Raw genomic sequence first — 17,579 nt, forward strand, 5'->3', positions numbered from 1 at the left:
GCATGTTGTATTTTATAAAGAGCACTACTCATGCACTCCCTTAAAACTGTTTAATACTATTGCTGGCAAAAAAGTTCCTGGATATCAAATAATTAAAAAGTTGCTTCAAACCAGTTGAAGTTTTATTTGAATGTTATACAACTTAAAAAATGCTGTATATCAGTTACAAAAGTGAATAGGAAACATGCCAATTTATTTGGTGTGCAAAAATATTTTTCCACTACACAGAATTTAAGGGCTTCACAGAATTTTTTTCCAATTTTACATTTTCAGCAGAAACACTAATGAATAACCAACCACTTCTCAAGGGGATGTTAATATGCTTCCACTTTTGTCAAACTTTTTACCCTTTGACAATGCTGCAACCTGTTTGAGTAGTTCTCTGTTTTTGGCCTGTGGAAGACAAAAACATTTATGATTAAAAATGTTTCAAACATTAAGTTATGCTGAAGAATACTATTTCAAATATTTTACTGAAACACTAACAGAATAAATGAAAGAGCTGATATATTTAGGTTCATCTCTTTAATGTTGGATATGTAGAAGGAAAATGCTAGATTCGTTTATCAGCCCCCTTTGTAATGGCAATATTAAAGTAATTGTTGTCCAAAGATGTAATTGGTTACACAAAAGGCAACTTAAAGTGAATCCCTTTAAAAGAGGGTCAAAATTTTAAATAGGGGAAAAATATTTTTGTTTTATCTGAAAAACATGAAACAAAAACTATGAATATAAGTACTGTTATATGATTAATAAGATCAAATAAGTGATAATTTGAGAGGGCTATTTTCAGACAAACTCTACAAAGTCTTTCATTTTGATGTTTACCTATTTATAGAGCAAGCATAAGAGGTCCTTTTTGCAAAAATATTCAGACTTTATCACTTTCCCAAAGGGACTACTCTCTTAATGATATTCAAAAGAAAACTTTTTGAAGCACCCATCACAACCACCCTTTCTGGTCTTTTTGTTGTTGTTGTTGTTCCTTTAATTGGCATACAGTTATTTGGTATTGGCTTTGATATAATTTGAGCAGTTACACATCATCACTATTTTCATTTTCACGGAAGGCTGAAATTTCTTTTCAAAGATTCAAGATTTCATTTTGCCATCAATCTGAACTGAATTTGCAAGTCATTCAAATGTTCCATCCACCACTGACAACACACTGTCCTCAAGCCAATGTGCTATGACAGTCACTAGTGCTTAGTGAGGAGGAAGGTACAAATGGGGGCCTTCAGTGAATATTTTCAAATTTTGACTACATCCATCTCCCTGTGTAATCTCTTAACTGTGGCAATGTAGATAATAAAGGACCCTCCATATATACAAATATGTTAATGCACAAATGCTTTTGGAGTTTTTGAGCCAAAACAGGGAGAATGTTGACAACAGTCTGGAATCTGAGAACTGACAGAATTTCAGAAGATATCCTCTGGTTTACGTTTGAAAACCATTTTCCTGCACAGGTCTCAAGATTTTTTATTATCTACACTTTTTTAACCTCAGTGCTTTATCTTCTACTCTAATTTAGCCTTTGTATGGCACTCTGCCTTTTCAGTATACCATCTTAAAGCAGTTTCATAGAATATAAACCTTTCCCAGGCTTTGTACGTCCCAACCCTCTGCAACCCTTCACCAATCAAATTCTCCCTAATTAATACCCATGACCTCCAAAATACAAATATCCTAGCTATCTTACATTTGCAAGTCAAATCATTTTTTAATGTTCGACTGTATGATTAATAGCATTTCTCTATTCCACGATTATTAAATAATTAAGGTGGTAATTAAGGGCTTCAATTTCAAATTCAATTTCAAATTTGGAAAATCATCAAGAATTTAAAAGGATTTTTATTTTCCCTTTAAAAAGAAATAGTTTGAGAAACTCAGACGACAAATCAGTGAGAATGCCTGGCAGTTAGTGGAAGTCAAGTGCACGCAACCATTATCAATTGGTGTATTACTCAGCTGACCAGTCCTAGTAAACATGGTAGTTATAAGTTGTTTTCTTTTCATTGTTTGCTACATATTATTCAATATATAACTATAATAGACTTACTGGTTAAAAAAAGGAATCTTAAGAAACAGAAATTTTAAAATACAAATTAATGAAGGGCATAAAAAAAGGAAAATGTCTGCAAACTTGCCTCAAAGAGATCTCTGTCAGATTTGTTATACAAAAGTGTTTACACTGACATAGCAAATCATTAAAGAGTTAATTTTCAAACTATCTTTTCTCATTCATCAAGAAAAAAACAAAAAAATCAATGAGTTTATAATTTTCATATTCTAAGTATGAAATACAAGAACTCAAACCTTAGGTATTGAAAGAAGTTTTTCCTTTTAATTCTTTAGCAGCTAATTTTCAATCTGCATGTATATATTCAGTCTCCTAATCACGTCACTAGTAAATTTATTTGCTGATAAATTATGTAAGAAAAAAGCCTTTAAGAAAAATAAACAGTAAGTCAGTTGTTAAATGGGGACAAGTCCAAATCTGTCTTATTCTTATTTTGGTATATTTAAAATATATTTTATAGAAATATTTAACATATATGCATTAAAATTTTTTATCCTAATATTACTTCTTTATTATGCACCATGCAAAAATCAATTATTTAAGAACTCTTAAGCAAGTTAAGTTAAAAATGTTTAGAAATGCTGGCCTCAAGAAAAGAATATGTCGATTACGAATCACACAGATCCTGCTTTGAATCCTGGCTCTGCCACTTATCTGCTATGTAACTTGGGAGTCTACTTTCTCATATGTAAAACAGAAACTTCACCATCTACCTCAACAGGAGTTGAAAGAACTAATCAAATATACAAAACACTTAGCCTAACACAGTGGCTGGTATATGGTAGGCACTCAAATGTTAATTCCCTTTCCCCTTTTATCAACTTACCTCCTAAATGAAGGTATACTTTTTATTTGGCTTTCTTGATACTTTAGACAATTTGGTTTTTGTTTGGTTGGTTGGGATTTGTTGTGGGGTTTTTGTCTTTTTGTTTTCGGTATTTTGGACAATTTTTTTCTTGTGATGCTCAGTGCTTATTTTTCAAGTTTGGTAGTTTCAAATGTTTTGAGAGTTATTAGAACAAGATAAATTTTCTGCTTCAGCATTCAGTTTCTTATGACAAAAAGAAAAACAGTTCACTATGTTTACTCACTTAGGTGGAGAACCTTACTAGTACATGGTTGCTAAAGGGAGTGGGGTTAAAAGAGGATACGTAACTGTGACAGAATGTCACCAGTAATAATACACATGATAAAGGGAAGTGGCCTCACAATAAGGATGAAGTAGAAAACCTGAGTAAGCTGAGATGGGAGTCAGTGCAGAACAGGAGAAAAGTATAGTTAAATCTGAGTCAGAAGATATAGGTTTCTATGTCACTTCTGACTCTGTGACCACAGCTTCATCTGGATACCACATAACTTAAAGTTACTGTAGGGAGCAAATAAGAGAGACTATGTAAAATTATGTTGAAAATGTATACTTCTATATAATTATTAGTTATTATTAAATTATATGAAACTTCAGCTACCAACCAGGAAGAGGTAGCCTTAAGATACCAATCAGGCTAAGATGTCAAAGAGAGGTTCCCTTGTGATTACAACTACAAAAGGAAACAACAAATTGCTCTTTTGAACAGTGAGAAGTACTAAGTTTTATCATAGTTAAGTACTGCTCACAGGTTTTCTGTCATGTCATTCTGGATTTATTCATGTCTTGGCTAAATCACATTAAACCAGAGATCACCATGCAGAAGATTTTGTTTCCAGTAATCATTCAGCACTAATAACTGAATGAGTAAAATAACATAAAACTACTGCTTGCTGGTGGATGAGAAACAATAATGTACAAGAAGCCTAATATATAAAATGGGCAATCTCTCAGAACAGAGGGCAGATGGGCATTTCCATAAATCGTCACTCATTCAACAAACCATTTGAATTCCTACTATGTGTCAGGTTCTACGAAAGTTTCTCTTCAGAATTCTCTGTAATAGTAAGATCAGCATTACGACTAGGCAATCTCTACCTTGAATTTCAACAAGTTCCTAAATCCACTTTACAATCTTACTCAATTTAAGCTATTTTCAAAGTATGAAGAACACAAAACCAAAAGATAGGAAATAGCAAATACCCTTGATATTACAGTTAAAAAAACAAAAAAAACAAAAAAAACAAAAGCAGGGCAATATTAATTCCTTCCTTCCCAAGCTACACTCTCCCATCAAGAGCCTAAAGTCTGTGTGCTGCCATCTTCTATGCTTTTAAGACTTAATTCTACAAATGTCAGAATGTATAAATCGATAAAACATATGATTAACTTAGTGTAGTCTGATTTCTAAATGTATGAAACCTAGGTGAAAAAAGGCTTAAATAAGGGAATAACCTAAATCTCTGTTTGATGCTCTCCATCTCTGCATTCCAGACCTCAGAAACCACCCTCGTCACTGTGGTGACTCTCGGCATCACCATTCAGTTGTTTTGTATATGGACACCTTACTGAGTATCCTCTGCAGTACTCCGAGGAGGTTGGCCTACATCCTTAGAGGCTCCCTGCTGTGGATACAGCAGAACCCTATTTGGCACTTTAAAAATCACAGTACGGAGGTTAAAGTGCACTCTTTGGCCTTGCATCTCTGCATGCAGCATGAATTTCCTCCACTCGAGGTCCCATAAATTGGTTTTGTAGCCCCACCTCTCCTCCCGTTATCTGGGAGGAAACAGGAAGAATAACTACATAATGTACTGAAGACCTTACTTTCACCTTAGTTTCATGAATCTGATTTTTAATTTTTTGCTTTTCACCTGAGGATCAACTGAACATACTTCAGTGATATCCTCCTCTGAGAACCCCATTTGAACTTTAGGCAAAAGGTTTCAGAATTAATCTACTGAATCCCCTTATCAAGTGATTTCAGGCAATAACTTCTAATGGGAGCAGGATTACAAGGTATTTTAAGTCAAAATCAAAGCTGAAAATGCTCTAGATATGCATAAAGTAGGGATACCAATACCAGTCTAAGAGAAAGAATACTATTAACCAAGTTTACCCCTCCTTGCCTAACAGTTTACAAAAATAATCTCATTTACCTGGAGTTGTTCCACAGTTTCTTTGTGAGCTTTTTCCATACTGTTCATCTTTGTTCTCAAGTTTGACTCTTGGTACTGAAAGTCTGCCTTAAGTTCAGTTAACTGAAAGATTAAAGAAAAAAAATACATATATATATATATATGTATATACATGTATATATATATATACGCATATGCACAAACACATCGTTAAATATTTTTCACAATAAACTTACAATTCATTATAAAAGTGGAGAAGGTTAACAGCAGTTTACTGAGTTTTGTAACTTATCTCGAATTTGTTTTGAGAAATGATGAATTCTATCTAATTTACTACTTTAACATTAATACAATTTTATTGTTAAGATAATATTGAAACATCAGTATAACTTTTGAGAAGTTGTCTTTTTTTTTCTTTTTAAAGGTGGTTTCACTGGACACAGTTTGGCAACTGGTATGCCAACAGAAAAGCTTAATGGTTAATACCTTGGAAAATGCTTCAGTTAAAACATACTTCACATTATATATAAATGAAGTAAACAGTAAAACTGGTTTCAGGTTACAACAGTCTTTCAATGAAAAAAGAAAAAAGTTTCACACTGGGCAAGTACATAAAGGAACAGTCTTATCAACCAAAAGCTATGTTGCTTTTATTTTAAAATTTACGTGCAGAATTCCATATCCAATACCACTTAAGATTTGAGGTAAAAATGGAGAACAAAGAACAGAAATTACAACTAACACAGAATAAGAAAGGAAAGGGGTTACTTTAAAATTTGGGCTAAATTAGGCAACGTAAGAAAAAAGACGGTGATTTGAGGAAGGAAAGACAGCTATATGACAATTTTTTTCATAAATATAAATGACATACATAAAGATACAAAATCTCATGACTTCATACTAAAAAATAAGTTGGTATTATATAATTTCAACATAAGAACCAGGCAGAAGAAAGCTTCTGATTATTTTTAATTGGTTTTCATTATGTAAGCTTTAAAGGTTTGCATGTTCTTTTCTGTAATTACTCGGTAGCCAGTAAACAAAGAAGTACACCAAAAAGAGAGAAAGGAAGTCACAGTGCCCTATATTCTGATTTTCTGAATAAAAGCTCTCGCTTTTTGTCCAGTTCAAAGAATAACTGAATCCTGCTTTCTACATTACAAAGGAATTCCTTTTCTGAAATGTCAGTTCACATCAGATAAGCTATGATATTTTCATCACTACACTGTGAGTTGCCTCCAGATTATGAATTTCTGGAAGATAAGAATCGTGTCTTATTTCACCTTTTTATCCTCATGATCTAGTACATCGCTGGCTCTAGAAGTCACTGAATAAAGTGAAATAAATTCTAGAAAATAACGTGGTTGTCTTACATTTACATTATTTTAAAAAGCTGTAAGTATGTAGCTATTTTAGGCTTACAATTATTTTCCTCATAGTACTGCTAATTTCCATCCCCATTAGTGTTTAAGAAAAAAGGAACACTAGCAAAACCAGAAAACTTTTCACTAACTGCACTAACATAGAATAGTGATACTTGAAGAAAAAAAAACATCTAAAAAAGCCAAAATTCCACAATTCATTACTACGTAGTTTTGGAATCATTGCTATTTTATAGTAAACTTCCCATTTTATTCAACTTTTATCTAGGTTAGTACAGATAGACCTGTCTTTGTATAACAGAAATGTTTCTAATATTTTGTGTGTAAAACAAATTTCCATTAAAGCTAATTTAAAATATTCTGTTGTTAAGCAAAAAGAACCATAAAAAATAAAATACTCCTAACTATCCTATTGTTGTCTATGTCAATCCTAAATTTCATTTATCGAATTTGCTTAAGGTAAGGTACAAATGTATTAAAATAAATTTAAATCCATTAATCATCAAGGTGTGGGAAAATGTAACATAAAAGTTACATTTTTACATGAAAGCCAGAAGTAAAAGCCAACTCAGACTCAAGCACTACTATGGAATCTCAGAGATAGCTACATACTACATATTCATAATCACAACTTGTTGATAATTTTAAAAGAACGTTTTTAATGTTTTCCTATTGCAATGATATGTTTGAAATAGGTCAAGCCAGACAGTCTAGGATCATAAAGCAAGTACAGAAGTAGGTTCTACCCTCAAAGAAGACCAAACCCCAGTAATAGCAGCTATGAGCACTTATACATGCCAGAAGCTGTAAGTAAACACTTTACATTCTCATTTAATCACAACCATCCTCCCATGAGATGGTGTTAATATTCTCATTTTTAAAATGAGAAAACTGAGGCCCAAACAGGTAAAATTCTGCTCAAGTGCACACAGAAAGTATTAGAACTTTTCACTAAACAGACAACATATTCGATATTCCTCTTTATCTAACTGATAAAGTCCCAATAAGTACACTTACTTCCTATCTTAGATACCTATTGTTAATCATTACCACATAGGAAATTCCCACAGCATTAATTTTCTCCACTTATTTGATCTTGATTGAAATAAATATATAATTGGTATATTAGACTATATTCAATTACTTTCTTATACCAAAAGAATTGACATAATATTCCATTTACATCTCTTTTTCAAATTAAGACATTAGATCTAATTTTAGATTACAGGCTTACTGAAAACTAATGTTCAGAAATTATTAGAATTCTAATCAGCTCTCAATTGATTCTTAGAACTAAAATTCTGAAGTACCACTTTTACATATCATAATTAGATGGCCTACGTTCCACTTTGGGCTTCTGTATCTTATAAGAATCATGTACCACAAACATGATCAAGTTATTGAAGAAAGTCTAACAAAATTTGCAATTATCAAGCAAGAGTCAAGATGTAAACCTTACCAGGCTTCAGTGAACCATGTACTTACCTTTTTATCTTTTTCTAAAATGGTCTGGTCTCTCTGTTGTAAGAGACGTTTAAGTGACATCACTTCTTCTTTCAGTTGACTTATAAGGACAAAATTGTCTGTTCCCCCACTATCTGCTGACTGATTTATAGAGCTACTAAAAAGAAAAGAGTAAAACACAGTTAAATGAAGTAGAAGGAAAATTAGCAGGTGTTCAAATTGCATAAATTAGACAATTCCACAAACATCCTTAAGGCTAATGCAAAAAAATATGTACCTGACAGAAATGGATGCAACTGGCAAATTACCTTACTAATGGCACACATTACATACACCTGCAGAAATATAATTCAGTATTAGCTTTTAGGGGGTCAATACTTCTAGTGTAAAGCAATAGGCAGCCAATTTGTACAGTAACATCAGCAAACTTTTGGCTAATGAACTAAAACAAAGTCACTCTCAAAATACTTTAAATCTAAAAACATTTTCCAAGCAGGTCAATTTCAAATATCACAATTAGTTTTGTGTTTCACTGAAGAATAATTAAGATAATGTTCTCTATTCAGATTTTTTTTCAAAACCCAAATTTATGCCCCAAACAGAACATCATTCAGTGCCACTTTCTTATTGCTAAAATTAAGTTAAAAATTTTAACTGATTATGTTTACTCTTCTAGGTGACTCAAAGAAGTCAATGTAGAAGATACATGTTCTATTCTTTTACCTAGTAATAACTGGCAATCAGCCATAACTGTTCAACTAAGTTGAATTTTCACAGCACTAAAGGAATTCATTTTTACCTATCTCCATTAGATGGCTTAGATTCCAATTTGGGCTTTTTCTTTGGAGTTTCATTCTGAATTGCTGCAGAGGATTTATGGCTGAAACCAAACATTAATAAAAATAATTAGAGTAAAAAGGGCATAGGCATCAAATGAAAAGTTATTCTTCTTCCCCTAAAGTTTTACTGAACATCAGTTTTTTTAAAGCCTAAGTAACAAAGTTAAAGGAATATCACATCTTAAAAAATACATGTCAAAATACTTCATAAAATACGTTAACATATTTACCTCTGTTTCCACAGTCCCTGCTCTTGTTCTGGACTCAGATTGCTGATTCTGAAAAATACACAGATGATATCTAATAACATTTATTTAACCCATCAACATTTTAACAGCATTCTTCCCAATGGAATCAAATGATATATGTTTATATTCTTTTGTTCTGAGAAAGGCATATTCAACTAAGTTTTCAGCCTAAGCTAATATATATTGAATAAATCACATTCCAATAAGATAAATTCTAATCAAATGACTACTAGCCATCTTAAGTTGTTTAAGAAAGGTAAGATGATAGGGACTGGATTTTCTTTTTAATCAGGACTTTCAATAATTCAATTTAATATCATATTAAGGGTTAGGGTATATGAGCATGAAAACCACCACAACAGGGTTCTATAATGACAAAGTCTGAAAATCATCATTCTTAGGCTACCCTTACTATTTCAGACAGATGTTTTATCTTAAAGTTAAGGCCTTCCTAATAAGTCTACGTAGAGATTCCTTTGGAATAACTCAAGTTGCTCACAATAGTGTGTCAAGTTGAACCAGGAAATATCTGAGTTTTTCTTTCTTTCCTAGTTTTCCTAAGAATCTTTTCCAAAGTCTCATCTTTCATTAGGCTGTACTCTGGAGCAGTCATGCTGAAAATACTGGGAAATCTCATAGTAACTACTGATTTTACTTTTACTTATAATTACTACTACAGTAGTACTTCTTTTCCACTACGCCGCAATACTAGCAACCACTTTATAACTCACTATGAATTGTCCATACTTTTTTCCTGTACTTTCACATTGGCCAATCCTTCATTAACCTCTAGCTTATTCATTCAACAGGTGCAGAGCATCTCCTATGTACTGCACACCACGTAAACTGCTGACCCTTGAACAACATGGGGGTTTGGGGGTGCTGATCCTCTGTGCAGTTGAAAATCTGCACTTAACTTTACAGTCAGCCCTCCATATAGGAGGTTCTGCATCCACAGACTCAATCAACCACAGATCATGTAGAACTGTAGTAAATATTTAGTAAAAAAAAATTAAAAATCTGAGTATATAAGTGGATCTATGCAGTTCTAACATGTTGTTGTTCAAGGGTCCACCGTATATACAATATAAGAGATGTTAAAAAGACCTGGGCTGTGTGACCTTTTGCAAGTTCTTAAAATCCCTGAGTCTCAGTTACCTCATCTGTCAAATGGATATAAAACATACCTTATAGGGAAAATGAGGATTAAATGAGATACCTATGTAAAGACACTTAGTACAGTGCTAGCATACACAAAATAAAAATATGTACATATGTTTGTGTGTGTATATAAAATTTACTATTCTTTTAGCTGTAGAAGTTTTTTAACCATGTTCTTAAGAATCAGCTATAAATAACAAGCTGGGGAAACAGCAGCTGTAATTCTCTCAACCTGAGTTATTCTCTACTTGTGGCAATGAACGGCAACCTTACTGAGGAATTCAGTTGCCATTTTGTTTCTTTTACAAATTTCATTAAAAGCATTAGCAAGGTATATAATCACACATGAATTAACAGAACTATCCAGACCTTAAAATGAGAAAAATCACATTAATAATGACTTAACAGAAACAGAATCTCAGCTTTCTGAGGTGGGCTATTTCTTGCATCCATGTTAACCTGAGTTTCTTCCTTCCCCCATCACTATATATCACAATATGTAAGCTCTTCATAATCATCCTTATCCAATGAACTTAAGATAGGGCTCCACAAACTGGTTGCCTACTCATCAAATACAAAATAGTATTTGCATACCTTAAATAATCAAAAGGAAAATAAAAAGTCAATCCATTCTCTTTCCCTTTACTTCTGAAACCTTAATTTCAAAAGATTAAGTTCCTGTCACAAAATTTGATCTTTATAAACATAATCTGAGTGTGTCCTTTCACATCATGCTAAAACAAATTTATCTGTAAAAGGCAAGGGAAAGGGACATTTCAGCTGAGTCTTAGGTCTGACAGTTATCATCATGGTAGTTATTTCCTCATATTTTTTCCTAAAGCAAGAAGCAAAATCAAGAAAGGTTTACATTCCTTTGTTCCTTGGGATACACTGATACAGAGACCACAAGATTTCTTCAAAGTAGCCAGATTAGAAGTCATTACGCAGTCTACCACTGTTACATCCAGAAAGCACTACAACACAGTGAGACAAATGGAAAAATTGCTAGAGAAGCAAACAATCTCAGTGCCTCAATAAACCCCCATAATCTAATATGTGCTTGCCTATAATTCAGAATCAAATGTTGTTAATTAGACAGAACTACATTACATTCCACAAATATCTTCATGTGTTCCTAACTAGGGCAGGCATCAGTTTTCTGTAAATGAAACTGTTTTAACTGTCTAGAACTTTAAAAAGGCTCAGAGAAATTTGTGAAAAAAAAATAAATTCTCCTGAAAATCAGTGGGTATCATGTCCCCTTCTTCTCCATTTTAATTTTTGTGTTTATTTTGCATTTTAATATTCTTGATTTGTCCATGAAGACTAAAACTACACCTTAAAAAAACTTTACACACATAAAAGCTTAAGATACTACTACTATGTAACTTTTCTCCCTAAGGCAATTTAAAAATCAAGTAGTTGTTAATATTTGAAGAGTTCCTGTCTGTTTTTTAAAAAAAGCAAAGTACCATGTCAAAAAGATTACTTCTCACACTTTGTGAACCTTTAAGGTTTAGAATGCTTCCATCACGGTCACAAATGACAGTGTTGCAATCTGTTCTCCAAAAATACATTTCCTAGTCACTGGTTTAAATTTGTTTTAACTAAAAAAAGTTAATAGTAACTGAGGTAAATAAAATTTTTACAAGTAAAATCCTAACAATTCTTTGAACAAAAAAAGAATATTGAGGCTTTTGATAACATGAATCAATGAAGCATCAATTAACTCTGATGTACTTATATTCTGACTTCATTATATGATCATAACTTTATATTGTAAATCTCTAAAAGTCCTATCTTTATATTTATGGTAAACAACTACACTCATTATGTGTAATTCTGTACACTGAATAAAGTGGGGAACAGCCCTAGAAGCTGTCATGGTAACACACAAGAAGCTTACCATGTACAATGGAAACTAGACAAGCACATAGCTAGCGTTTACAAAAAGTTAAACACTAAAATCTGGCACTAAAATGCCAGTGAGGACTTTGGAAAACACAATTTCAAAGTACTTACTTGTGATGGCTACTGCTGTGACGATGGTGATGGTGATGATGGTGGTGATGATGTTTTGAATGATGCTGGTCTTTCTCAGTAAGAGATGAAGAAGATGAATTTGAATGTGACGATCCCAGGCTCTTCCTTTGTTCTTTTGTCTTCTGCAAAACTCTCTTGTACGATAAAGTACAGAGCCAGCATAATAACTTCCCATCAACCTTTTAAAAGAAAATGCTTATATTAGATTAAATATACGTGTAACTGGCTATAAGTGAAACCAGGTTAAGATAAACTGCTCAACTGCTGGTGTGCATGTGCGCACTCTCTCTCTCTCTCTCTCTCTCTCACACACACACACACAGACTGCTGCAAAATGGAAGTAAAAGTAGACTTTTCCGAAACTTGGGGAAATGCTTATTTAGAGGATCATAAAATTAGAAAGGATGATATATGGACTTCCATTAGTTTTGAGGCATTTTTAAATTTGGAGAGGAAAACTTATTTTCTTATTACTAGAAAATAAGCATAACTTGATGATATACTTCAAAGAAACCTTATCTAAGCACTATCATAAATTCTTAAATTACTGTGTAACTACTAAAATGACAAAGTATTTCCCATGAAAGCAAAACTGTTAAAGAAAAAATGAGATTGAATGACATATAGAATCGACTCTCATTTGCAGATTTTGTATTGGCAAATTCACCACCTATTAGCTAAAATTTATGTCACCCCTAAATCAATTTGTAGCACTTTTGTGATCATACACCCACATAAACAGAAGAGCAAAAAAATGTGTGTAGCTAGACCGCAAATGTTCCCAGATGAGGTTAACACGGTGATGCTTTGCTGTCTTTCTTCAGCTCTCATACTGTAAACAAGTATCCTTTTCAGTCTACCTACTATCACGTTTTTCACATTTGTGCTTTTTATTAGTGATTTCACTGTTAAAATGGTCCCCAAAGGTAGTGCTAAAGTGATGTACAGTGTTCCTAAGCATAAGGCGACTATGATGTACTTTATGTGGAAAATACCTGTTAGATAAGATTCATTCAGGCATAGTTATAGTGCTGTTTGCTATGAGTTCAATTTAATCAATCAACAATATATATTAAGGTGTCTTTAAACAGAAACATACACAAAACAAAACAAGATTAGGTACCGATCCACTGATTACCACGTTGTGACCAGAGGCAGGGACCTATCCTGTATTGTCCGTAGGAGCAACAGTTCTATTCACTAACTCAGTGTTTGCAGCAACTTTATAGAACACAACTCTCACAGACAATGGGAGGCCAGTGTCTGCGTGTCAACGGGGAGGAAAAGAGACTTCTTTCCAAAATTAAGACTAAAATTAAGTTCCTATCCTCTATTTGTTCAAATGAGAAGTGCTGGAGGAACATGTCTTACAACTAGGGTACATATATTGCTGTGGAGAAACACGGCAGAGCCCCTCAAAGAGACAGTCATCCTCCAAATCAACTGAAACTGACAGTCATCAGGAGGCCTGTGTGAATGCTCAGCAGAGAAATGTCACACACATATAGATACCTTTTAAGTCACTGTAGGTAGAGAAAAACAAACAATGGTATAAAATATGAGCCCCAAATCAAAAGGTACATGACTAACTTTGAATCATATGTGTTAAAGTGCCATCAGGTATATTTTCACACCAGCAACTTCAAGTAACCAGCAAAAAGGTAAGTAGCTGAAAAGATTTAAAAGCAGTTAGTAATTCTCCCACACCAAATACTGGATAACCAAATAGTACAGAATAGCTATCACAGAATGTTTTTTAAAGTATAGTAATCTCAACTGATCAACATGAATCTACATATCATGCCAGCAAGGAGAAAATACACTGTTCCTGCACTTTCTTCTAACCACCTGCTTTCAGGGACCCAAAGAATACATCAAGATTCAGTAATACATTAAGTATAATAACTTCCAACTTGTTTGTGTTTTATTTAATTTCCAGATGTCATAAAATAAATAAAACATACCTTTCTTCTTCCTTCCTCCTTCCGATCAAAAGCACATTGCTGTTTGCACTGTTCACAAGTCTGAGGTGGTCCATATTTTTTTTCTGAATTTGTGCAACGCTGACACTTGGTACCAATAAATGCTGCAATTATGTTACAGTATTGACAAGGCTTAGGCTGAAAAACAGATATATATTTTCTTTGAGACATTTTAAAATACTAAAATTTTGCTGCATAAAATATACCCAGTGAACAGGACATATTTTAGGAATTAATTAAGGAAACTAATAGGCAAAAAGTTTTCTGTGAAGTATGTTGCCCTATCATAGTCAAAGACATTTATTATGTTTCTATTCATTTGCTAACATTTATTTCTAGACTCATTAAACTTTTCGTTAGTTAAATAAGATCGTGAAAAATGTACTTATGACCTGCATAGTATGTTATATAATACAAAAGCTACATGTAAAGACGTTTCAATAAATGAAAACAAAGGTACACACTGACAAAAGTTTCATGTATCCAGTATTTGGGGGAGTGAATTTCTACTAACTTAATATCCTGTTAGCTTAATTACTATATCATTTATTCAAAATACATTTAACAACTTTTCATCATATACAGGTACAGCTGATGCAAGAAATAGGTGAGTTTTCAACTAAAAAAAACTGGCACAAGCATATTCAACATAACTATAACAAACATACCTTGATTTTCTTTGATATTCAAAAGACAACTGAAGATTTTAGAATCCCTTAAGGCCAGAAATTTGACTATTCATGACTGTAATATACCAATAATAACTATAATATACATATAAGAAAAGAACTTATACTAGGATAACTTCTTGACTTTTGTGACTAAATGCCTGAACTGTGCCACTATATAAAAATTGTCAGAGGTTCTGAGGAAGAGGTAAAGTACAGTTATGCAAACTTTATAAGTAGGTTCTCTACAACCAGGAGTTTGTTTGCTATATTTGACTCCTTAAAGAATAAAATCATAACTTCCCCACTGAAATTCAATATATATAAACATGCACATAATATGACTGTTTTAAAATTTTATCTTCTCATCAGACTCTCTATAGAAAGTTTCTTTCCTGAAATATTTTGGTACTTGAAATATTTAAGAACATAGCATACATATTTTTTAAAAGGTCCATCTTTGTGAAAACATTAATTGACCAGCAGCAATAAAATGAGATGAAAATATAAGATATACTTACGGTGCCAAATTGCTTCACATTTTGAGCACACTTCTTACAAATCGTGTTAGTTTTGCTGAAAAGGAAATTGTATATCGATGATGAAACTTATGCAGCACGATGCTGAACTAAAGCAAGCAAAGTGTACTATTAGTAGAAGTGTACCATGTGCTTTAGTAGTACTTAAAACTTACTCTAACACAGAGTAAGAATTTTTTAAAAATGCAAACGTAAGGATCTTTTTAGGAACTTCTTAGGATCTTTTTAGGATCTTCTTAGGATCTTTTTTGCTCCCCTTAATTAAGATAAATGTTTTCATACATTTTTATTGTGTATTTTAAATGGAAACAAATCAAAAAACCCTATTGTTTTCTATCTAGTTCCAAAATCCTCACACTTGCCACTATTTATGCACAGCACCAGTGCCTATCTAACCTTCCACTGGGTGCTCTCCACTATTATGATGCTCACACCTACTTGTGAAAAAATTATTTGTTCTTCTCTTAAGCTCTTGTGCATGCACTGAGGCTCTAACAGGAATCACTCCATTAAGAAATATGTGCTGTTCTTCCACTGGTAACAAGTTACTGGATTTCACCCTTGGAAGGTAGCTGGTAACACTATAGACCTTTCCTCAGGTCCATGTCAGCATTAACGTTCTGCCATTTTTTAATAGTTTAACAGTAACAGTTTATATTTGCACTTTTCATTAGCAAGGCTGTACATTTTCCATGCAATAATTTATTTTTTATCTCCTCAGGTATAAAGTCTAGCTGTAAAATACCCATTAATTTTTGGTCAGCATTCTCTCTCCTACCATGCAAAAAGGGCTTACAACTTAAAGCTTAGAAACGAAACCATTTAATTTTAAAAAAAACTGTAACATAAATATGGGATTACAACCCTCAAGTATTCCTTACAGACAATACTTTGTCTTTAACAATCAAAAACTGTTCAATATACAAACCTCTCTTGTTGAAATTCTGATCTGCAGTAAGTACATTTTACAATGGGATGCGCAATCCGACATTCCTGTAATAAGACAATATGTTAGTCATTATCTATCTCAAGGTCCCCAAAATTTCACGTTTCTGGTGGAAAATTATTACCCAACCTAGTCAAATGCCTAAAACATCAATAAAATCTGTCCCCCAACGTAGAAAATTGAATGATTTATCAAATAAGTAGCCAATTACAGCATAATTCCTTAGAGAAGGCTTATGTGTCTTTGTCTTTATTAGATGGGGGGGTACGCAACAGATAAATTAAAAAAAGCTGTCAGGGCCGATTCCAAGGACTGGTTAAATGTGAAACTACTTATTATTTTGCACCGTTGCTCACAGACAGCATCCCGGCTTTAATGGGATGGGAGGAGCTCCAAATCATAGAGCATTCTGTTCCCAAGCCAGACGCTTCGCTTTCCTGGACAGGGAAGAAGGATGCCATCAGCTTTGCGGCTTCAGGTTCCTAGCAAGAAAGTGCAAACACCGTCCTCTGCCTCCCGGTGGAAGGAGGAGAGGACAGACTAGACAGAAAACCGAGATGAAAACATCTCCATCCCGGGGTCTCTGCGGCATAGACAGGTGGCTGCCTCACGCAGCCCCACCCCTGAGACCCCTCAACGTTGCTGGGGCCCGGCCCCCTCCTGGGTCGCTTGGAAGAGGGCAGGGTTCCGTCCTCCTCTCAGGGGCTTTCCCAGCTGATGCCCAGGTCCTCGGATAACGGGGTCTCTGAGTGAGGAGGCGAGGGCTCCAAACCCCCAAGGCGCCGGCGAAGAGAGAGGGGCTGCAGTGCAGCGGGCACCCAGCTCCCTCGGGCTATGGCCGAGGAAACCCCACCCGCCCACCACCCAGCGCCCACGGACCTTGCAAAGCTGCTGGCCCTGGGAGAGCTCCTCGAAGGGATAGCGCTGGGTACACTTGGTGCAGGCGTACAGGGCCGAGGCCGCCATCCTGCTCCTCAGTCTCCTCCTCCACCGCCGCCAGCTCCGAGGCGGGGCCCTACGGGGAACTCGGGCGCCGCCGCCGCCGCCGCCCGGGCCGCGGGCTCCTCCTCCTCCCCCTCCCCCGCGCCCACCAGAGCCTTGACGCGAGAGACCAAGGTACTGGAGACGCAGCCGTCTCCCTCCGCCTCCACTTCCGCCCCAGCCCACCCAGTGACGCCGTCCCAGCAGCTCCCGCTTAGGCCCCGAGAGCGGCGGAGGGAG

The 17,579-nt window shown here is 34.6% G+C and overlaps 1 protein-coding gene across 3 annotated transcripts; it reads right to left on the bottom strand.

Moving 5' to 3' along the window:
- Positions 1 to 163: 163 nt before the first annotated feature.
- On the bottom strand, positions 164 to 17,371 carry FAM76B (family with sequence similarity 76 member B). 3 transcript variants are annotated; one of them, XM_060160255.1, is made up of 11 exons: positions 17,238 to 17,356; positions 16,715 to 16,840; positions 16,341 to 16,405; positions 15,395 to 15,449; positions 14,188 to 14,343; positions 12,203 to 12,402; positions 9,002 to 9,049; positions 8,732 to 8,812; positions 7,954 to 8,089; positions 5,108 to 5,209; positions 164 to 393 (listed from the first exon to the last, which is right to left on the bottom strand). In XM_060160255.1, exons 1-11 carry the CDS (start codon positions 17,322 to 17,324, stop codon positions 304 to 306), a joined length of 1,146 nt encoding a protein of 381 aa, XP_060016238.1. In that variant the 5' UTR covers positions 17,325 to 17,356; the 3' UTR covers positions 164 to 303. The 3 variants fall into 3 exon arrangements, with proteins under 3 accessions (XP_060016238.1, XP_060016240.1, XP_060016239.1); XM_060160257.1 differs by lacking the exon at positions 16,715 to 16,840 and having other exon boundaries at positions 7,954 to 8,086; positions 17,238 to 17,371; XM_060160256.1 differs by lacking the exon at positions 16,715 to 16,840 and having other exon boundaries at positions 17,238 to 17,371.
- Between the last annotated feature and the right edge of the window lie 208 nt (positions 17,372 to 17,579).

Source organism: Lagenorhynchus albirostris, chromosome 9, assembly GCF_949774975.1.
Source record: "Lagenorhynchus albirostris chromosome 9, mLagAlb1.1, whole genome shotgun sequence".
Lineage (NCBI taxonomy): Eukaryota > Metazoa > Chordata > Mammalia > Artiodactyla > Delphinidae > Lagenorhynchus > Lagenorhynchus albirostris.